General features: G+C 37.8%; 2 protein-coding genes across 12 annotated transcripts in view; one reads left to right on the top strand and one right to left on the bottom strand.

Moving 5' to 3' along the window:
• REPS1 (RALBP1 associated Eps domain containing 1) overlaps positions 1 to 10,874 on the top strand; it is an 80,104-nt gene extending 69,230 nt beyond the window's left edge. For 6 of the 11 annotated variants that reach the window (XM_059083411.2, XM_067010894.1, XM_059083407.2 and 3 more), the window contains 7 exons: positions 516 to 634; positions 1,464 to 1,528; positions 3,875 to 4,060; positions 5,244 to 5,339; positions 6,965 to 7,113; positions 8,194 to 8,299; positions 10,611 to 10,874. In XM_059083411.2, coding sequence (XP_058939394.1) covers positions 516 to 634; positions 1,464 to 1,528; positions 3,875 to 4,060; positions 5,244 to 5,339; positions 6,965 to 7,113; positions 8,194 to 8,299; positions 10,611 to 10,679 — 790 coding nt within the window. In that variant the 3' untranslated portion in view covers positions 10,680 to 10,874. Of the gene's footprint in view, positions 1 to 515; positions 635 to 1,445; positions 1,529 to 3,874; positions 4,061 to 5,243; positions 5,340 to 6,964; positions 7,114 to 8,193; positions 8,300 to 10,610 lie in introns of all 11 variants that reach the window. The other 5 variants (XM_059083408.2, XM_059083405.2, XM_059083404.2 and 2 more) reach the window with 2 other exon arrangements.
• A 2,074-nt stretch (positions 10,875 to 12,948) lies between these two features.
• Positions 12,949 to 23,840, bottom strand: part of ECT2L (epithelial cell transforming 2 like) — a 62,674-nt gene continuing 51,782 nt past the window's right edge. The window contains 3 exon segments of the mRNA XM_067011201.1: positions 12,949 to 13,120; positions 14,708 to 14,880; positions 23,283 to 23,371. Coding sequence (XP_066867302.1) covers positions 12,993 to 13,120; positions 14,708 to 14,880; positions 23,283 to 23,371 — 390 coding nt within the window. The 3' untranslated portion in view covers positions 12,949 to 12,992.

The following is a 23,840-nucleotide window of genomic DNA, read 5'->3' as shown; positions in this document are numbered from 1 at the left end:
AGGGTCGAGCGTGAGGATAAACAATCACCTCTAAAGTGGGAGGGCCTGTGGTAGCACGGGAATGGGCGTCTCGCATAGGTGAGCCGCATTCCTCCTCAGCTTGCCAGACTTTCAGTAAGTTGAAAGCTAACCGTGTCTGAAAGTAGATTTCCTCTTTTTTGAAAATAGCTTTTCAGACTAATATTATCTTTAAATGAATGGAAAAACATTACACTAGGTTAGAAGTCTACCTAGAATTCATGTTAATAACTAACTTTCTTTTTAAATTTTTTGAAATTTTGTTGAATGTATAATTATACTTTATAAAGAAGATTATTTGCTATATTAAATAACGACTTGTTGAATGCACATCATAAACAGTGCTGTTTATTCATTGTAATACTTGTCTGTCCTCTGGAGAAAATGTCACACCAATAAGATCCTTTGCTGCTTAGCTGAGTTTGAATGCTTAAGAAGGAAAAAGAAAAGCTCCAATGTCAGTAGCATGACCAGTGGTAACGGGGCGAATTTTGCAGGTCTCATTCAGGAATGTCACCTGATGACACTGCACCACCACCTCCGCCTCCAAGGCCTCAGCCCTCTCATTCTAGATCGTCGTCTTTAGATATGAACCGGACCTTTTCAGTCACCACAGGTAGGGGTTAGAAAACCATAATATATATTAAATTAAATACATTAAGCTAAAGATGTGCAACATTTTCTCTTATTTTTTGATATTTATATGAAGAAAAATTTTGAATTGAAAGAGTATCAAATGAGAGGGAATTTTTTTTCTTAATGACTACCTAAATTGAGTTCAAATGATAACGATGGGAACCTAAGAGATGCCACAAGAGATTTTAAAAGAATGATGTGGATATCAAGGAGGGAAGGCTAATAGGTCTTAAATTACATGACAAAAGAGAAAGAAGAGTCATCGCTTACTCAGAGGTTTCAATTTTTATATGACTGGTCGTATTGTTATCACGTTGGTGGAAATAGAAAAGTTAGGACGGAGGGTGATGGTGTTCTGTTTTTGATATTATGTGTTTGGAATGATGAGAAAAAAGAGAAATAACAGGCCATTGGACTTGTGGGTTAGGGAAGACTGATGTATTATTTGAGAATCATTTACATAGAATTAATAGACTGAAGTGTTAAATGAGAGAAAATTTGGAAGTCTTCGTATTTGATAACTAAAGAGCAATCAGAAACATGGGAAGAAAACCAAGAATGTATAGTGTTATGGAAATAGGGAGGAGCAAGACAAGAGTGCCTCATGCAGCAGAGCAAGAGAAATGAGGTCTGAGAAGAGGCCATGAGGTTTGACCACATTTAGATAGTTTTACAAGTTATATATGGCTTCCAATACCATATGTTGGTATTAGAAATCTTTTATCATTTGATCACATTCATTCAGCCTGTCTGTTCTGTTAGCAAAGTAATTATATATTTACAAAAAGAAGACTTGTGTGTTCACACAGGACAGCAACAGGCTGGAGTTGTTGCCCAACCTCCTGCAGTGCCTCCAAGACCACAGCCCTCACAGGTAATTCTCCTAGGTATTCACTACTAAGCATCAGTTATTATAGTCCCCTTAGTCAGTTTGTCTGTTAGGTCTTTGATTCTATTCTAGAATTATTCTGAAGATCAGGAATTACATAATTGTCATTCTTAATGTGCATTTATTAATAATGCAGGGAAGGGAACCTCCCTGGTGGCGCAGTGGTTAAGAATCCTCCTGCCAATGCAGGGGACACAGGTTCGAGCCCCGGTCCAGGAAGATCCCACATGCCGTGGAGCAGCTAAGCCCGCGCCCCACAACTACTGAGCCTGCGCTCTAGAGCCCGGGAGCCACAACTACTGAAGCCCACGCGCCTAGAGCCCGTGCTCTGCAACAAGAGAAGCCACTGCAATGAGAAGCCCGCACACCTCAACAAAGAGTAGCCCCCGCTCACTGCAGCTAGAGAAAGCCCGAGCGCAGCAACAAAGACACAATGCAGCCAAAAATAAATAAATACATTTATTTAAAAAGAGTAATAATTCAGGGAAGCTAGGTCTTATTTTAGAAGATAAGGATTCCAGTAACGATTTGAGTTATTTTTTGAAAGAAGCTCAGAAGTGAACCAAATTGATAATGTCTTGACAAAGGAGGGTTTAGAGGAAAGAGCAATGGATTGGGAGATATGAGGTGTCCATGTTATGTCCTGGATCTAGCAGTGACTCAGAGTAACCTCCCTGCATCTCCCTGGATGTGTTACTGCGTCACTGAAGGAAGTGTTAGATGACTTTCTTGCATTTGCATAAAACTGTTATGTTTCAAGATAGATTCTGGACTATAACTTAGTTTTATGTGACTGACTGTCTACCTTTTACATGAATGAGTTTGGTTGATTTTTCTGAGTTAGATTCTTCTTTTTTTTTTGCGGTACGCGGGCCTCTCACTGCTGTGGCCTCTCCCGTTGCGGAGCACAGCAGGTTCCGGACGCGCAGGCTCAGCGGCCATGGCTCACGGGCCCAGCCGCTCCGCGGCATGTGGGATCTTCCCGGACCGGGGCACGAACCCATGTCCCCTGCATCGGCAGGCGGACTCTCAACCACTGCGCCACCAGGGAAGCCCCTGAGTTAGAGTCTTATAATGAAGTTGCTTATTTGCAGTTAAAAAGATGGTTTCCTAATCATCGAAGACACTGAAATTTGAATATTCCAGTATTTATTTTATCTAAAGTGCCAACAAAAATGCTTTTACTGGGTTAAGCTGTGAAACCCAGTGAGTTGGTCTCTTGACTCAAGAACCAGTCTAGTGCAAAAGACAGAACTGTAGACAAAAATTATAATAAAAGTGCTGTAGTAAACATATTTATAAAATGCTTTGGCACAGCTTTCCTAGCTGGTAAAGTCAGGGATCACATTGAAAAGGTCTAAGTAAAATGAAGTAAGGTAGACTTAAAGCAGAGACTTGAAAGATAAAATGGTATTTCTTGGCGAGAGGGCATTACAACCAGAAGGAATGGCATAGAGGTGTAAGGTAAGCCTGGCATATTCTTCAAGGAAAAACCATTGAGTGCAGTTCAACTAGAGTCATGGGAAAGGAAATTAAAGAGGTGGAAAAGGGGCAGAGCATCTCCTATATCATACTAAGGTGGAATTTTTCTTACAGGATGTAGAGAATTTTTAAAGGGACTTTTTAAAGAGACTTCAGATTTATTCCTGTAGCATCCTGTACTTCCTTTGTCATAAAACTCCTCACACGGTATTTTAAACCCTTGTTTATTTATCTCTTGTCCTGCACTAGACTGTCAGCTTTATTAGGGGATGGACCTTACTTGTTTATTCACTATTATATCCATAGTACTTGGCCAAAAGTAGATACTCAGTAAATTTATTTTTCGATTGAAGACTTTAGAAGACTTGATCTGGCAAAGGAGTAGAGGACAAATTGAAGAAACATGCACTGGAGTGTCAGAGAGTGGCTAGAGCACGGGTTTTCACACTTTAAAAATAACAGTCTTTTTAGAAACATAATGAAACATTTTAAAAAGCTTTTTTAAAGAATGAACAATTATGCAGTAGCCCAATTAAGAAAAAAATAGATGCATGGGGAGAATCAGAGATTAGGGCCAGAACTTCCCCTCTCCTGTGATGCCCTTTCTTTGCAATAAGAATTTTGTAAAGGTATCTTTTATATTGGAGGTTTGTCATCTTAATTTTTTTAGTGTCTTAGCATTTCAATTAAGGTTTTTTAGAGCTAAATGTTGCTGTAGCTCACCTCCCTGAATTTTCAGCTAGTAAAACGAGCATCCTTATGATAAATTTTCAGAGAAAAAGAAGGCTACTCTCTGACACTGATAACACCAATAAAATGTTTGTTCCTCTATCCTAAACCCTCATATAGGCTCCTGGTCCCGTTGTGCATCGCCCAGTGGATGCCGATGGCCTAATAACTCACACTAGTACCTCACCTCAGCAGATACCAGAACAACCAAATTTTGCAGATTTCAGCCAATTTGAAGTATTTGCTGCATCAAATGTAAATGAAGAACAAGATGATGAAGCCGAGAAACATCCAGAGGTCTTGCCGGTCAGTTTTCAAGGGCTTATCTACTTTTCTGCTGGGAATCTTCTCATATCATGCTCAGAAGCCAGTCTTTAAACAGAGGAACCCCTAAAAGAGCAAATAATAGAAGGGACATCAGCGAGTAAAATATCTGCTGCTTCCTTTAGAGGATTTATATTCCCTAGGTCAGTGCTTCTCAATTTCTTATTGGCCTCAGACACCTGCTGGTTGTATAAAATGCTTAATAAGAATCAAAATCTGGGTGAGGGGTAGCTGTCACATGAAAAGACACAAACACAACCATCTGGTCTTGGCTAAAACACTGTTCTGGGAGTTGCACCTTAATGCTAAACATCTCGTGTGATTTGGTGAACATTTCTGTATAATAAGAGGCTGTGGTTACCAGAGATACACTCAGTTTGTATGAGACTAAGTCACTTTATGGGGGGTTGCATCTTACTGCTAAGCCTCTGATTCTGTGATTGAAGATTGTATGAGAGGAAGTTACGTTAGTTAGACTTAACAGACTATAGGCTGTCAAAATTTAATCTTTGCAGACAGTGTTCTGGGAGACTCCGTTTAGTTCTAGCAGCAAGAACTTCTCTAGGGATCCCTGTCTTCGCTAAGTGTAAATGTGGAGCTGGAGGGAACAAGGGGAATTCTGAAGTCCATTCTGATTGTTTCAACTTATGCTGATCTTCTCTAACACATCCAAAAATCTGCTTGTTTGACTGGCATAATTTAGACAAAGTGTTTTTATAGGTCTGATCCATGGAAAGTTTTCTACTAGCCACTTCTTCAATCCTGCAACTTTCTGCCTGGCCTGGGGCTACTAGGGAAATGGGCTGCACCTCCAGGAAGGCAGGGTGGGCCTGAGGGGAGTGCAGGTGTGTACAGGGTACTGGTACTTACTCGCCTGGAATGGATGCTTCCCTTCCCCCAACCAAAGAACTTCCCAGACAGTGCTGCATCCTCAGCTGCCCCCCACCCCCTCAGAGATTTATTACCTCCCCTCTCTGCCCTTTAGTAGTAGAGAATGATCATTTTATAAGGTATTCTCACATTCCCTCTCATCTTCATCTCAGGTTTCTTATTGGTAGAATGAATATTTTATAAACATTTAACTCTCTGACTTGTTACATGTATATTTATTCATATATGTATACTACGTATATGTAATTTGTGATAATAATATATTCATCTCTAGGTTGAAAAAGCTTCTGATCCTGCAAGTTCTCTTCGAGTTGCCAAAACAGATAGTAAAATTGAAGAAAAGACAGCTGCTAGCGCTCCCGCCAATGTGGTATACAGAAGTCTTTTTAAATATTGATCATTTTATACATATGAAAAGTTATATGAGATAATTTGAAAATCTTAGAAATAAAGTTTGAGATGATCTAACTCATTCCACTGCCTTTAACTGTAATACGCTTAGTCCACCTAGAGATAGAGATGATAGCCTATCATTTGTATTGATGCATGGCACAGGTTCGTAAATCTTAGGTGGTTATTACATTCTTTCAAACATATAAAGTAGAACTTCCTTATTTGTCATATTCAGTTTCTCTTATTGCAGTTATGAGTATAATAGGGAAAAATTATCAACCCTTTAAGGTTAATGTTCATGTAATAAGGTTAATGTTATGCTCTTTTTCTTTAACTGTCTTAGGAATGATTTTTTTCCCAAAAATTTATTATGAAAAATTTTAAACATACAGAAAGATTGAAAGAATTTTACATTGTACATTAGTAAACCCACACCTTGATTATATACCATTAGTATTTACTATACTTTATTTTTCTTCCAGTTTTATTGAGATGTAATTGACACACAACACTGTATAAGTTTAAGGAGTACAGCATAATGATGTGACTTACATACATCATGAAATGACTGTCACAGTATGTTTAGTGAATGTTCTTCATTTCATATAAATACAAAATTAAAGAAATAGAAAAATATATATGTTTTTCCTTGTGTTAATATACTTGCTTTATATCTCCGTCCTTCTCTCTAACTATATCAATTCTTCTTATCTGTTGCTTGCATTTCAAAGTAAATTACAGATATCAGGACACTTCCCCTTGAGAAAAAAATTTTGGTAACTTTTTTTTTATAATCATTAAGACATTCCCAGTAGTCATGAAAACAGTGCGTGTTTCTGAAAGTGCTTAAGTTCTACTTTCTGGACACTTTAATTTTTACTACATTAGTAGTTCTGTGACTTTTTTTAATAGTGAATTTTATTTTTGTCAGTTAATGGCAATAAATTAAAAATAGCACTTAACCAAAGAGATGGCATTTGACTCTTGTTTTTATTTATTAACAGGTCAAATCAGGTTATGGTAAATACCAGAATACCATATTTGATTCTGCTGAGGACATATTCACAGTTACCAATAAAATATCCCCTCATTTTCAAAAATTATAATTATTGTGCATCTTAGTGATGGGTTTTTAAAGAATTGCCTAGTTTTCCATTTCTTTATAAATTGTTTTATTCATTAAGTTAATATATCTTAGGATTTTTGAGTAGGAAAGCCTATTGTGATAATGGATGCATATTTCTGGAGACTCCCTTTTATAGTTATTGAACAGGTATATATCGAGTGTGTATCATATTTATGTTAAAACTGAATATGATAGCTTTGAGTCACAGAATTCGGGCCTCAAGGAGCTTATTATGTCACCCTATAAAAAGTTTGTCTAGTAGGTACATTTAGAATTGTAGTGTCACTAGGAAAGTTCTTTCCCATCTCAATTTAAGTCTGTTGTTGCCACAAATATATAAATTGTTTCAGAGTAGGACAGGTGACTCTTAATTTTTGGAGAATGAATGGCTTAACAAAACTATATGATGTTGGCAAAGTGCTAACCGTGAATGTCTTCAAAAAATGCTCATTATGAATGGAATTCTTGTCTCCTAGAGCAAAGGCACAACACCTCTTGCTCCACCACCTAAACCTGTTCGAAGGAGATTAAAATCAGAAGATGAATTAAGGCCAGAAGTTGATGAACATACACAAAAGACAGGTGTCCTAGCTGCTGTTCTTGCATCACAACCTTCTATTCCTAGGTAATCAAAGCCATTCCTAAACACATGTAACAACTAGAAACAAAAAGCACAGCAATTAAAAATATCAAACTGAAAGGAATTATGGTCAGACTAGTACTGTAGGTGAGCATAGGCTTTTCACTGCTCCTGTTTGAGAGTTTTCTCATTTATGAGAAGGTAGAATATTCTTCCCACTTTTTCCCCTTCCATTATTAAGTTCAATTCCAATTCCATTTTTACACTCTATTGCAAATCCTGGAGCAGACTTTAAAAATTATAGTGCACAGTGACTTCTGTGCTGGCACAGGGGTTAAGAATGTGCCTGCCAATGAAGGGGACACGAGTTCGATCCCTGGTCCAGGAAGATCCCACATGCTGCAGAGCAGCTAACCCCGTGCGCCACAACTACTGAGCCTTCGCTCTAGAGCCCGTGAGCCACAACTACTGAAGCCTGCGTACGTAGAGCCCATGCTCCTCAATAGGGGAAGCCACTGCACTGAGAAGCCCATGCACCACAACGAAGTGTAGCCCCCGCTCACTGCAAGGAGAGAAAGCCCAGGCACAACAACGAAGACCCAACGCAGCCAAAAATAAAATATAATAAATTTAAAAAAAAATCTTAACCTTTAAAAAAAATTACAGTGCACAGTAACACTGATGTATTAACTATGGTAGTTCTAGACTAGGAATTGGCAGACAAGGGCTCATGGGCCAAAGTCAGCCTGTGGCCTGTTTAAGGCCCATGAGCTAAGAATGGGCTTTTACATTTTTGTAAAAAAGAGAAGAGAAAAAGACAGAAAGATACAAAAAAAAGAAGAACATTCACAAACAGTATGGCCTGCAAAGCTTAAAATACTTACTGTCTGACCATTTACAGAAAAAGTTTGCTGATGCTTGCTCTAGACTGACTTAAACAATAACTACAGTAATTAAGCCTCTGAAGCTTAGATACTTTTGGTGGAGCATTAAAACTGAGCAAGTGAGGTTGAGCTATGCTAACAAGGCAAAGATGCTTCCTCTGTGTTCTGGGTTTAGAGATCAGGGAAGAATGGAGAGAATTTAAAGATTAAAAAATGAAGGTAATTTTTTTTATCTTCTCAGGTCTGTTGGAAAAGATAAGAAAGCTATTCAGGCGTCAATTAGACGCAATAAGGAAACCAACACAGTTTTGGCCAGATTGAATAGTGAATTGCAGCAACAATTAAAGGTAATGTAGTTTCTGAATCTTTATTTGGGAAGTTCCATGGACTCAGAGCCTCTTAGTGTTGAACTGGAACTTGGAGGAGATCCAGCAATTCTTATGCTAGTATGAAACTTTACATGTAGCAAGAGAAATGTAGATATGAAGTGTTTTATATACCTTTGAGTCCTTTAATATTAAAAAGAATTTCCTGTACTCAGTTTGGTATGATTGCCTTATCCTACATGTATATAAGGCATCATATTCCTAAAATGTTTCTTAACTTACATAATGAGACCCAAGAGCAGAAATGTTGTAACCTCAGATACCTCCAGTATCACATGTGTGGCTCTCTACACTCTAATTCTAAAATGATTTGAGTATTGTTAATTTACCCTTTTATCAAAGACAACTCAGATTCTATTAAAATGACTTAAACAAGTCTAAAGAGGGATGGGGGCAATTTAGATCATCTCTAAAGTAGAAAAGACAAGCCTTAAGTAGAAATGGTGCTTAGCGCCAGTGTGTATTCCTGTCATCTGTACCTGAGAGGAATGAGTTTGTTTTTCTTACTTACTACTAATCATGATTTCTTTGAATCCCTACAAATAAAAGCTAACAGCCAGAATCATTTATGACTCATCAACATTATTAAGTATTCGTGTCTTATAAACCAGTGGTTCTCAAACCTTAATGTATATACGCTTAATTAGGGGTCATGTTAAAATGAAAATTTTGATTTATATCAGGTATGGAGTGGGACCTGAGAATTCTCCAATTTCTAATAAGCTTCCAAGTGATGAAGATGCTGCTGGACTGTTGGCTCCACTTTGAGTAGCAAGGTTGTAAACCACAAAGATGAGGGAAGAGTCCTTGGAAATGTAAAATGAATACAGAGTTAGTTGAGTCCCATAACATTCTTTTCATATTCCTTATCTAGCCTTTATCACATTGTCCATATCTATGGTACATTTGTCTCTCTGTCCTAGTAAAACTGAACTTGTTGAGGGTAAACCATAATCATTTCTGTTTAGGGTAACCATATAAATGTTCAAAAACCAAGGTACTTTTTTTTTTTTTTTTTTCTTTTGGCTGCGTCGGGTCTTAGTTGTGGCACGCGGGATCTTCTGTAGCAGCGTGCTGGCACTTTGCTTTGTTGTGGTGCACAGACTTCTCTCTAGTTGTAGCATGTGGGCTTCAGAGCACATGGGCTCTGTAGTTGTGGCACGTGGGCTCTCTAGTTGCAGCACACGGGCTTAATTGCCCCGCAGCATGTGGGATCTTAGTTCCCCAACCAGGGACTGAACCGGTGTCCCCTGCATTGCAAGACGGAGTCTTAACCACTGGACCACCAGGGAAGTCCCCAAACCAAGGTACTTTTGAGAGAAAAGAGAGAGATGTGTTAATAGGCCAGGACATCAGAGATAAACTGAGACTGTCCTAGATAGATTTGTAACTATCTTGTCTCTGTCCCCAAAACCTCGCACGTTAGACATTTGATAAATGTATGTTAAAGGAATAATATTCTTGTATAACTTTCTGATCAAAGAAGATATTCGTAGCTGTTCTATGATTATGAATTTGGTCCATTGTAAAGGAAGAATGTAAAACTCATGACAAGCTTGCTAGTACCATACCTTGAAAATGAAAGTTTTATTAATGCATGTTTTTCTGAAGAACTAAGGAAAATCATAGCAACATGTATATAGGAACTATTTTAAAAATCACTTTTCGCATTACCTCTGAGGACAGAAAAAAGGAAGTATGGTACCAAATAGGAAGAGGTCATCCTGGTTAAAACACTATACTATCAGTATGATAGAGAAAAAGAAAAAAGGAAAATGGATGAATTAGAAGTTGCGGGCTATCTGAAAAGTCTGCTCAAAATCAATGGTAATTAGAAATTCTGATTACAAAATACATTTATTCATTGTGAAACTGACACTGAAAAAGGAGGTTCAGGAGTTGTTATGACTGGATGTAATCACCAGGGGAAAGAATCTGTGTTAACTGATTCATCTACAGTTATTACAGGGGGTAGGCGTTATGCAAAATTCATGCATCAGTAGCTATCATTTGGAAATATTGGCTTTTCTGATAATGAAACAAAAAACATTTTATTACCCTGACTTAAGAAATAAAGATTTAATTAAGATCATATTTTAACATTACATACATATAAAGAAACTACATTTCTAAAGTAAAGTATCCTTTTAAAATATGAAGTTGTCCTTCCTCTTAACAAATTTAAATTGATTTACTGAATGCAGAGCTGTTGTTAGATGTGCCTTCATTTTTATACATGTTGAAACGTAACTTGGCTTTGCATCTTTTTCAGGATGTTCTTGAGGAGAGAATTTCCCTGGAAGTTCAACTGGAACAACTTCGACCATTCTCTCACCTATAAGCCAATTGCCGTTAACTGTGAACATACCCATTTTTAAGCGGTTTTGGGTTCAAAGCCAATTTGGAAACCCAAACATTCAGCTCACTGCTTAATTCAACATTAAATTTTATGATTCTGTTTCGCCCTATGTGTTCACCATTGTATTTAAGTACCTTTTATTTTTTAATTGCAACAATAAAAGGGTCAGGATGACTTTGTGAAGGGTATGTTGTGTTTGTTGGCACAGCCCGCCCTTGTTGCTCCTTAGCGTTAGGCGTACATCCATAACGTCGGTCCGTTATACTTATGTGGCCAGAACCGCTCACTGCTTGGATTTACAGAACAGGCTTCCCATTTACACCTCTAACACAGACTCAGAAGTATTTACAAAAGGAGACAAAATTAAATAAACTGTCAGTTTGTCTTTAGGTTTAATACTTAACATAAGGAATCCAAAAATCTTTAAAATGCATTTCCTATTTAATTTTTGATTTGAAAGAACTATATGGTATAATGCATTTGTTAACCATAAGCTCTGCCATAATTAACATTATTCAAGAGTCACATGGTACTTTCAGACTTTTTTACGTCAACTTGGGGGGCAGATCTTATGTTTTTCTTGTGAAAATTTGATCAGTTTAACCTGTGACTTAAACTTGCTTGTGTGTGAGATTTTAATTCCACAGCAGTCATGTAAACTTACAAATTAACTGGGAAGACAGGCCTTTTAAAATTGTCCCCTAGAAGCAAAGGGAAAGTGTTGACACCACAAACAACGTAAGTACTGTCCACTTGCAAACATCACCACTTTTTGCATGATTTATGTACTTGACTCTGAATTAGAAGCTTATGCTCATCAAACTCTACAAGTTTTTTCAAGTAATATGTTTTAAATTTCTGAGGACCTTAATTATTCACAGAATAAATGGAAATTCCTTAAGATTTCTAGTTTATCTTGAGCTATCTTGTTACTCATTCTTTTGCCATAGAGAGAGGTTTTTCCTGTTAACAAAGGGTTTCTGAAGTTTGTTTTGGATTTGTTTTGTATTAGATGATATTTTCATTTTGATCACATTTGTAAGTTTGCATTTATTGCTGACTAACAGCAGATTTTCCTTTAACGTTTTCTTCTATCTGGCATCATAGATGTTAAGCTGCATGGATATATCATAAAAGAATCAAAAGTGTGATTTTACACTAATAAAAACAGTATTTTAACTTTTGTACATTTTTTAACAAGAATTTAAATTTTTGAGAATTAGAAGGAATTTGTATTTTGTTGAAAGAAGAAAATGTTTAAAATAGCCTAGTTCACAATCCTAGACTGTACTAGTAAATTTCATTTCCTTAAAGGAGAATTTGAAGCAAAAAGGAGACTGACAACCAAAAGCTTCCAAGTTTAATACAACTTTATCTACCATTATTAAGTAAAAATATTTTTACTACTGCATATATCAGCTAAAGTTTCAAAGTGGTTAACAGGTTATAGCTTCAGTTTATTAAATAATTAAATGAAGGCTTTAAGTGCCCAGAAAACTACTCAATACCTATTTTTATTTTTCTCTGTTTTAAAACAGTTGTCTTAATTTCTTCATTTTTTTCCTCAGCAAAATTCCATTACAGGCAAGTTTTGTTTTTTAAAAGGTACCTCTCCCCACCCCCTGCCAAACAGCCTTCTAATTTAACAGTGTAACAAATTTTTAAATCTTTTTATTTGTAAGGTCTAAGAATTTTGCAACAAAAGACGACTTAAAAATTACAGAAAAATTTTTAGTACTTTATAGTGGTATATTTTTAATGCTCTCTGGAAGAGTACATTCATATTAAGGATATACGTGACAAGTTTTTAAATAAAGTACCAGTTATATTTCTTATACATATATTTTAAATCCATAACTATTTCATGAAAATGTTAAAGATAATTGGTAAATCACCAACAGATAAAGACATTTCTCTGATCATTAAAGAAACACTTTTTCATTATGACTTTATTTTTCATTAGATCAGAAAACAAAACTTTAAATAGCCAATATCCTTATTCAGTCTTAGGCTCTGTCCGATTACTCTAAATAATACTGTTCATGAAAAATAACTACCAAAAGAAGTGGTTCAAAATATCATACTCAAATTTTTCTTACCGTCCATTTCACATAATTGAGTATAGATGATAAAGTTTAAAAGGTAGGAAGAGCTTTATGGGTCATCCTAGTTCATCCTCCCATCATCCATGACAAATAATCATTCTGCTCCTTACTGCATCTTCTGGAACAGAAAATAACATGCTGTCTGTCTTTGCCAGGGCAGATTGGAACTCCCGGTGTTTTAAGTCCAGTCTCACTCTTCCATACGACTTTCGATGGCGTTTTGGAGTACTGACAACCACAGGAATTTATCATCCTCAACTTCTGTAGCACAAATCCATTCATGTTTTGGACCTTGAAGAATAAATACATTCTTGATATCTGTAAAAAAAATTATTTGAGGTACACTAATTAGTCTTTGCAGGTAAAAATCAAAAGGAGAAAATGTTTTAAAATTCAAGTCATCTTGAAGAAATTTTTGAAAATTAAAAAGATTCAAATACAAATCCAGTTTAGAAATAACTTCCTAAATTACTGAATTATTCAAATATATCATAGTCTAAAATAGTCTTTACATTATAATTGTTTAATTATAATTAGCAATTATTTTTAAAGACTAAGTGATAGACGATATAATGTTCTTTAATTCCAGAAGGTACTGGAATCAGTAAAGGTCTTTACTAAGAGATAACTGTAGATAAGAAATGCTGAGAGCTAGACCTAGGCCACCTTGGTATGAGGCCAGAACAGAATTAAGCCAGTGACGTAGCTGAATGCCCACTTTTAGCTAACATTTTCATGTTCTGACATAGAGCATAACTGATAAAGGGGAGGTGAAAGGAGACATGTCATACGTGTTATGGGTAACTAACCCTTCTTAGCTGAGTTTGTCTTCTAGGTGAAATATTTATTCCCACATTTAGTGTTCATTTTTTCTCATCCTCAGGTTTTTTTTTTTTTTTTTTTTTTTTTTTTTTGTGGTACACGGGCCTCTCACTGCTGTGGCCTCTCCGGTTGCGGAGCACAGGCTCCGGACGCGCAGGCTCAGCGGCCATGGCTCACGGGCCCAGCCGCTCCGCGGCATGTGGGATCTTCCCGGACCGGGGCACGAACCCGTGTCCCCTGCATCGGCAGGCGGGCTCTCAACCACTGCACCACCAGGGAAGCCCCATCCTCAGGTTTTAAATGGGGCTGAAGCTAATGGGAAGCAGACCTTTTTAGATAAGTTCCTTCTCTAAGATCTTGGTTCTGGCTTTAACCTTAAGTCCTACCTTCACATGCAGTGAAGAATATTGCAATGAGAGGTGTTACATTCAGATTGCCTGGCCTAACAGAAATATAGGAAAGAGATACAGATCCTTTTAAGATTGGGAAGTAGAATGTAAGATAAAAACTAAAAATAGGTACAGTAGGTTTAAGTAGGAATTCTTTTTTGTAACAAATGATATTTCTGTTGAGATTATTATGAATGAAACGTTTATTATTAAACACCCTTTGCAAATTGATCCTTTATAGAAGAACTCTTAAATATGAACTTATGGAAGAAAAGGTACAGTCAAATCTGCAAAAATCACTTAGTCCTAGAAGAATGGAGAAGTAATAGATAAAAACCTAAAATTGTAACATCCCCAAGCAAAATAGAGTAATGGTTAAGTACTCCAGCTCTCCTGTCAGACTGCTTCAAAGAATCCTTCACAATGATGTAGGGCTGTGTCTCCCTTTGTGATTTTTGAAAGCTGTTTTCTTAATGTCTAGGGTGTGTGTCTGACAATGCCAGCATTCCTTTCTTTTGCTATTTTATAGGTAGATGAAAGTTTACATTAATGAGACCCTAGAAGTATTGGGGAAATTATTTGCAAGCTGTCAAATTCCAGTTCTTGTCCTGCTTTTCTATTTTAATAGTTAATATGTTTTACATACTATAGCGTTCTAAAGGTATTTAACTCTTAGGAGGAAAAGAATACATACATTTGGAATCTGGAATATCTTCTGTGAGTAGTCAATGAAGGGCCACTGATGCAATGAACTGGTAGGTTGATTTTGAAGTCCTTTCAAACGGAGTATGAGACGTGCCCCCACTAGAAACAAGCAGTGCGTCGTTGAAGAGGAAAAGACTGAGATCACGGGTATGTTCATACAGCCTGGGTTAAAAAAGAGAAGGATCAGTTTTAGAAGTTTTACGTACGTGTTTTGTTACACAGTTCACCATCTTTACACTGATAAGCTGATAGTCAAGGTTGTTCCCTACCTCAGACCTTTTGAATGGCTTATTGAAGTTCTCTGTATATTTTTCTCCTGGTGTGAATAGTCCCTCTGTCTCAGACCAGTCATGTGGGTGGGCCTCAAGGTTCCTGGGGAAATGGTTTGAGCTTATCCATTGGACAAGTATCCAATCAATGCAAGAAAAATGAACACTGCACTCTCCCAACTTTATGACATGAATCAAGTTAAAGCTGTGTTTTTAAACTTTTGTCAAAAGGTTGGTGTTTCGTGTTTGATGTATTTAGGCAATCTAGGGAAAATACGTTTTCATTTGGTTTGGTCTCATCTTTAAGGGTAACACGTTGTGTTAGAACAAAGCACAAGAATCAGTAAGGTGCAATGTGTCTTGAGTAGGAAGCAGGGAAAAGAAGCATTCACTAAGTAGGAAATAGGGATTTTTCTAATTTTGATTGGAGGAAAATTGATAAATATGAAAAGCTGGAATTAAGTAGCTCTTCATTTCCACAGGGGTTGCTACCGTGGTCAACGGTAGGCATGTTTATCAGCAGGCAAAATATTGTGTCCCCAACCTCCCTCTAGTATCTTCTGTTGGTGGACCCAGGTCACAGTGTTTAGTAGGTTTCACTGTACTCTAATGTGGGTTATCTCATGTCAGTACTCAATGGAGCATCAAGTGATGTACTAGGGAGAAGCTTGGGGGAGCCCCACCGAGGCCCCCCGCATCTCCACCCCCCACCAGGAATGGCCAAGTGCAGCAAGCTCATTATTTTGATGGAGGATGACTGAAAAAACAAAATGTTTTGTTGAGAAGCATCAAGCAACCTGCAGGAAGTTACTCTGAGGAAGTGAGTCAATTTACTGGCTTATTCACAGGAATTCTCTTTTTTTTTTTTTTTTTTTTTTTTTTTGCGGTACGCGGGCCTCTCACTGCTGTGGCCTCTCCCGTTGTGGAGCACAGGCTCCAGACGTGCAGGCTCAGCAGCCATGGCTCAAGGGCCCAGCCGCTCCACGGCATGTTGGATCTTCCCCGACCGGGGCACAAATCCGTGTCCCGTGCATCGGCAGGCGGATTCTCAACCACTGCGCCGCCAGGGAAGCCCTCTTTATTTTTTATCGTCATCATCTTTGTTTAATTTTTAAGTTGTTGATTTAGATCCACATAAAGTTTTACAGAAATGCTAAAGTAACATCAGTATATACTGTCAGCTTTTTTAGTGTACCATTCTTTTGTTTCACTTTTTCTTTTTGCTTGGCTCACTCCTCCCTCCACTCAGGTCACCCAAGTTACCGAACTAGTGCATGTCTTTCCACCTTTCTTTAACCTGCCCAGGTAGTCACTCACATATGTACCTGTATATACATCTATTTACAGGTAGGGTGCCATTGTTTCAAGTATTATTCCAGAATTTTTTCTTGATTTTCTCATCAGTGGAAATCACTTCAAGTTCTTTTTAATGACTAAGCGATACTTAATAGTGTGGATGAACCATCATTTATCTGACTCTTCCCCGTTTGATGGGCATTTGCTTTGTTGACAAGCCCAGGTCTCTTTCTTCCCTCCTTCCCTCTCTTTCTCTCTTCCTCCTTTCATTTGTTCTTTCTTAATTGCCACTGTGAGCAATGTTGGCATAAATCGATTCCTTACATATAAACAAATTCCTTACATGTGCTGTTATTTCTATCAGGATTCCCAAGGGTAGGATTGACTGGCCAAATGGCATATATATTTTTATCAAAGACTTCCAGATTGTTCTCAATAAAAGCTGCTATAATTCACATTTAGAATCCACTTTATATTATAATGGCTCTGACATATATAGTACAAACTTTAATGTGCATCTGAATTACCCAGAGATTTTGTTAAAATGCAAATTCTGCTTTGGTAGAGCTAGACTAGCCTGAGATTCTGCATTTCTAACAGCTCCTGGGTGATGCTGATATGCCGACCACACTTTTGACTAGTGAGGCACTTAAGTTGTTTATTTATTACAGTCATGCGTGTGACGTAGGCAAAGGACTAGATCAGGAGTTAAACGTTTTTAAGAAGTGCTGTACTTCAGGTTCAGCTCTTTGGAGAGTGTTAGGAAATACAGGTCACGTTAGGTGTGTGGATAGATAGAAATGCAGTGGTCATCCAACCACTGGAGCTAACTTCCTTTTTCAAACATTTCCTTCCCATCTCTGATTATGATTTAGGCTGGAAGGAGTGGGATGCTTCATATTTACTTATAGTTTATAAGAAATAATGTTCTAGATCAATTTGATAGGTTATTCTGAGAATAATGGAGCACATAGAGCTAGGGATGAGGGAGAGGGGAAGCAAGAAAGATGGGGTGCGTTTAAATCGGTGTGTGGTGGGCTGTATATGGTGAATGGCCACTTTAAATAGGCAAAAGAACTTCACCCATATTCTTGACCCTTTTTTGGCAATATTTTTACTACTGATAAGAATCATCATACCATTTTAGAAAACTGTTTAAAGCTATAATAAAAATTTGCCGTTCTATCTGAATGACCAGGAAATGTGCCTACAAGAGTGTTTTGAAGGAGTAGCTTTGAAAGGGGTGTTTGCTTGGTAAACAGATGTTTGATTTTTTCCTTTGGAAGGGACAGCATTGAAAGTAGAGGTGAATGAAGGAGAATTCTAGTTTTGTGACCCACTTGGACTGGGTGGGTGGATGGCCCAGAGGAGGGAAGAAGCAGGCACATTATTAACTTGAGCTTGGAGTTGAGGCCACTTGTAATCTGAGGACATGAGAAGGGAAAGATAAACGCACAAAGAGGTTTTTATTATTTTAATCTGATTAGGAAAGTGCTATTTAAATTATATATAAATGAGTTTTACCTACAATAAAGCTTTCCGAAAGCCATTTACACCCCCCCCCAAGATCTCCAGTAATTTTCATCCAAAGACAAAAAAACAACAGAATCTTTCTTTAAAAACTTAATTCTTCTGCACGTGTGAAAACAAATAATTTTGCCCTTCGTACTGATATAATGGAGCAACTGAAATGGGAACTCTGGATCCTACTAGGGTTTCATAAAGCTGCTTCTCTCAAAAGAACCAACTCCAAGGTTAGAGTTCTTTCCTTGAACTTGGATAGGATTTCTTTGCTAATTCACAAATAGGCTTAATGACTCAGCCAACCATTGTTTAAGTTCTTAACACCATTGGAGAAGTGTTTTGTTGTTTAATTACTGCGTTAGCCAGACCAAGAGACAAAGTACCCAACTTCCATAAATACATAAAACTTTGAAAGTAATTTTCAGAGCACAGCCTTTGGCATGAACAGAGCAACAGTCGGTCGTTGGTTCTGTGAGCTGACCTGAGCCAGAACTCCGAATGGTGGATCATTGTGGCTTTTTGGGTTGCCTGGATAAAAGTCAGTTCAGAGCCAGAGTCCGGTATCCCTGAGAAGTCTCGGTATTTCTCTTTCCCCAGTGCCTAGCTGCCCTGGTAAATGACTGAAGGTCCCTTTGGGTAAAAGCCAAAAGGAATGTTAACAGTATGCATGCTCGGTAGTGTAGTGGTGTTTTTCCTCAAGAGGACTCGGGGGTCTGAGAAGTGGATGGCTCTGTTTGGTGATTTAAAGCCATGCCTGTATTCACCAGTCTTAGAGGGCTCCACTTTTGCATCTTTGGCGACACCCCCATTAGAAGGAGAACAAAAATAAACAAAAATGCTAAAAACCAGCATGCTTAAAGTCACATACATAAAAACTGGTTTTTCTGAAAGAAACAATAATATAAAAATTCCAAGGTACATAATGTATTATAAAAGCTTAACAAACCCAAAACTCTGAGGGCCATATCCAGAGAGGGACAAATGCCTCCAGATTTCCTAACTCTAAAATGACTGTGAATTCATCTCTACCCCAGAGCAAATTTTTGCATTTATAGTACAAATATTGTTCTTTTTGTGTCACCCCTCTTGTTTATTGGTAACTTGTTTAGTTAGTACTTGTTGCTATGTTGGTGAGTTTATCATGAGGAAGTCTCATTTCATCTTGCCACCTGCTGGTCTAATCAGTGGATAGAACACTGAGACCTGGTTTTGAATTCTAAACAAGCACTTACTAGTAATGTGACCTCAGATGACTTCCGCAAGTCCTGCTTCCCCATGCATAACATGGTTCCATTCCTACCTTCCTCACCAAATGATTGTAAGGAGTATATCAAATGAGAGAAGTTAAAATATGTGGTAAACTATAAAGCTTTAGACTCATGTGAGTTGACACTGTGTGCAAAAATATAAGCAGACTTTCCTCTAAGTAGAAATCCCTGATAGAAATCGTGGAAATCGTGTCATTTCTTGGGTTTCATATGACTTCCTAAAATGACAGAAAACAAGGTTTCAACCTAAATGTTCGTTCTGTGATAACTTTTGGAATATGAACCTTTTTTGCATTTACTTAATTTCAATGTTAATGTAAAATTACATTTGTATTTATTGCTTGGCAAATCACTGAGATAATCCCTACTTAAACATAAATGTACCTTTTAATTAGAGTGTAAAATAATGTAGTATTCCCCTGTTTTCATGAAACTCTCAAATGTACTGTTGTCCAAATACTAAAGCAGAAGTCTAAATTCTAATATTTGAGACTTCTGGTTGGACGTGTAAAGAGCTTGGAAGTCATCAGTTCCATCACACGACAAAAAGGAAGCTGAAAACTCAGAATCAACAATTCTTAGATCCATCGAAGAAGTGAGGTTATAAAGTAGATTACCACCCCAAAGCTGAAGAGACAAGCTGATACGTAGAATCACAGCTTACTGGAAGCAGAAACTGCCTGCTGGAGCCAGCATCAGGTAAGAATATTAAAGCGTAGTTGACTAATTGCTAGAGTCTGACTGTGAACTAGTTCAAGAGATTACGAATTCTTGGAGGCCTAGCACTGGCCCACACCACACCCCCACACCCTTGCATGAGTTTAAAACTTGCAGGAATTTTACCTCCAGGAGCCTCACCAGGTTCTCACTGTGAAACTCAGAAAAATACCCTCATTCTTCCCATGGGGGGGGGGAGAAAGTAACCATTTGAAACATGCCCACGGAGTCCTATTCTATTCTCTTAACAAAGGCCTGCCTTCAAGGGAAACAATTTTACCAGAATCTAACCAACATGAGGAAAGGGAAATACCCAACCCCACAGCTACCTCTAACCTTCCTGTCTCATCTTAGAGGTGACTAACAATAATAATAATATAATAAAATAGAAGTTTAAAAGCTGATAGACACTTGTAAAGGTCATAGCCCAGGGGTACAGTCTCACTAAAAACCTGAGACCTAATGATAGGACATACAACTCTTCCCCTCACATCTTCCTACCACATCAATAGGACTCCTTATAATAACAAGGTATTGTAGCTGAAAAGGACTGCAAGGTTCAAATCCTATTTAAGGAATATCTAGGAAAACCCAAAGACAACAGGGGAGACAAAACTGAAAATTTTAGCCTCTGACACCACAGCTACAACAAACGGTAAATACAGGCTAACATTTAGCCAGATAAATGTAAAACCTCATACGAAAGACCTATTGACCTCATTTCCTTTTATCCAATACATCGTGTAGCTTTCAACAAAAAAATTATGAGGCAGGTAAACACAGTCTGATAAGACATGGCAAGCATCAGAACCAGACTCGGATATGGTAGAAATGTTAGAAATATTAGACCAGGGAGTTTAAAATAACTAAGATAAGCTACGTTAACTCTAATGGAAAAAGTGGACAACATGTAAGTACAGATGGGTAATATAAACAGAGAGATGGAAATTCCAAGAAAGAATTTAAAAATTCTAGAAATCAAACACCATAATAGAAATGAATAATGCCTTTGATGGGCTCATCAGCAGACTGGACATAGCCAAGGAGAGAATCAGTGAGCCCGAAATGCATCAATAGAAAGAAAACAAAAGAGTGAAAAAGAAGGGAACAGAATATCCAAAAGATGTGAGACTGTTACAATGGGTGTATAAATATCTAATGGGAATATCAGGTGGAGAAGAAAAAGGATGAAACAGAAGAAATAGTTGAATTAATAATGGCTGAGAAATTTCCAAAATTATTGACAAGCACTAAACCATAGGTCCAGTAAGCTTAGAGAATACCAAGAAGGATAAATTCCCCCAAATTTATACACATCACATACAAATTTGAGGAAATGAAAGAGAAAGATAAAATCTTGAAAGTATCCAGAACAATGAAAAAATATGAAACATCTTTCTTATAGAGGAACAAAGGTAACGATTACACTGGACGTCTCTTTGGAAACCATGCAAGCAAGAAGAGGGGGAGAGTGAAATAAGTGTTGAAGGGAAAAAACCCACCAAACTAGAATTCTGTAGCCAGAAAAAGTATCCTTCAAAAGTGAAGGAGAGGGGACTTCCCTGGTGGCGCAATGGTTAAGAATCTACCTGCCAATGCAGGAGACATGGGTTCGAGCCCTGGTTCAGGAAGATCCCACATGCCGCAGAGCAACTAAGCCTGTGTGCTACAACTACTGAACCTGCGCTCTAGAGCCCGCGAGCCACAGCTACTGAGCCCAGGCACAGCAACTACTGAAGTCCACGTGCCTAGAGCCCGTGCTCCACGACAAGAGAAGCCACTGCAGTGAGAAGCCTGCGCACTGCAACAAAGAGTAGCCTCCACTGGCCGCAACCAGAGAGAGCCTGCACCCAACAACGAAGACCCAACGCAGCCAAAAATTAATTAATTTTTTTTTTTTTAAGTGAAGGAGAGGGACTTCCTCCTGGCAGTCCAGTGGTTAAGACTTCACCTTCCAGTGCAGGGGGTGCGGGTTTGATCCCTGGTTGGGGAGCTGAGATCCCACATGCCTCACAGCAAAAACAAAATAACCATAAAACATAAGCAATATTGTAACAAATTCAATAAAGACTTTAAAAATGGTCCACATTTTTAAAAAAAATCTAAAAAGAGAAGTAAAAAATGGTCCACATTTTAAAAAAACATCTAAAAAGACAAATATTGAGGGAATTCATTGCCAACAGATCTACCTACCTAGCAAGAAATGTTAAAAGAAGTTATTCAGAGAAAAGGTAAACTATATAAGTCAGAATCTTGGACTTAAATAAAGGAAGAGTGTTTGAGAATGAATATGTGAAGGTAAAATAAATTCTAATAATAAAAAACTGGAATAATCCCTAGCATGTCTCCTACTACACCAGTGTGTTTAGAATTGCTGGCTTGACAGCTAGTTTCCTTCTACCATTGTAGCTTATTTCTATTGCTGCTGACCAAAAACAAAACGAAACAAAAACACCATGACAATGAGAAAAGTGACACAACTGTGTGATTTGATTTTCATTTAATATCCACTCCAGGTGGGGACTGAGGTGAAGGGACTGGTTTCTTCCAACCCCCCCTCCCCCCCGCCACTGCCACCACCCTGCCCTGGGCCTTTGGGAAACATTCACTGAAATATTCATTGAAATAACAGGCAAACCAATTTTCATTTCTTTTATTGCAGTTAATTCCTCTCCATTTGGTTGCTATTTGTTATTTTTGCCATTAGTACTGAAAACATAGATTGGCAAAACAGTTTTCTAAAGCAGGAATTGAAAAACTATGGCCCCACCCCTTGTCTTCTGTAAATAAAGTTTTATTGGAACACAGCTACACTCATTCACTTGGGTATTGTATTGTTTTTGCAGATTGTATTATTCATTATGTATTGCATTTATGTAGCTGCTTTTGTGCTACAACAGCAAAGTTAGGTAGTTGCCACAGAGATCATTCAGCAAGAAAGACCTAGATACTTACCATCTGCCCCTTTACAGAAAAAGGTTGCCCATCCTTGTTCTAAAGGAGGAAAGGAAATGCTAGCACCCTCTCGTCACAATAGTTCTTATACTGTGAGCACTGTACAAACTAGATATGTGAGACCTCAATACCATGGTGGTCTCAGGGTGAGACCTTCTGAATACTGACCTCAGTAACTAACTGCGGATAATCAACTGGTCTTCTCTTTCTCAGAGTCGAGCAGATCATCCATGTGGTACTCCACAACACTTGGCTCTCCTCTTAGTAGGAAAGTGACCAAACTTCAGAATTCCTCTTTCAGTGGAGTTAGTGGTCCCGGCAGTGACAATTTAGTTTCTTCCATTCTACCCAGTAGCTGCCTGGTATGCGAGTAAGGTGATAAAACACCTTACGTTGTCTCAGAGGGGTGTGTGTGTAACTTTTTAGTTCAACATAAAGATTTATCGTAAATTTACAATATGACAGACATTGTACTGGATTCTGGGAACAAGATAAATATGACACAGTCACAGCCATAGGATAGTTAAATATTTACCTTAAAGAGAAACTTAGTTCCTCATCACAGCAGTGAAGTTGGGCTACATCTTGGACCCTAATCAGATATCTGTTTACTTCTGATAAAGTCTATGAAATTAAAAAAAAAATTAGAAATATATAAATTTTTAGAAAATAATTTCCACTACTGAAGAACCATTTTATATCCCAGAAGACGTAAGTGTTGAGTAGAACTCAGTTCAGTTATGAAAAAGCATTGTTTGTGAAACAGTGAAAACTATATTTAAGGGTGTAGTCTAATTTTTAAACGATTGAAAACATTGTTTTATTATAAATGCTTTCCTAGCATCAAAAATAAGGTGGGGGTGGGGTGAGTCAGAAGGGATCTATGGAGAAAAGGAGGTGAATGAAATGTTACAAATTAAGAAGTCAGGCCCTTTTACTGATCTAGCCATGGAGATGACCACTTGATGTGTATAGTGATCCAAAGGTAAAGTTCTGTGAGCTCTGTGACTTCCAAGATTTTGAATTTTCTGTAATCCAATCAACTCCACCTCTTTCCCTATCAAAATGTGCAGATCTAAATTAGGCCCAAACA

This window comes from Kogia breviceps, chromosome 13, assembly GCF_026419965.1.
Source record: "Kogia breviceps isolate mKogBre1 chromosome 13, mKogBre1 haplotype 1, whole genome shotgun sequence".
Classification (NCBI taxonomy): domain Eukaryota; kingdom Metazoa; phylum Chordata; class Mammalia; order Artiodactyla; family Physeteridae; genus Kogia; species Kogia breviceps.
This window is presented reverse-complemented; position numbering and strand designations above follow the sequence as displayed.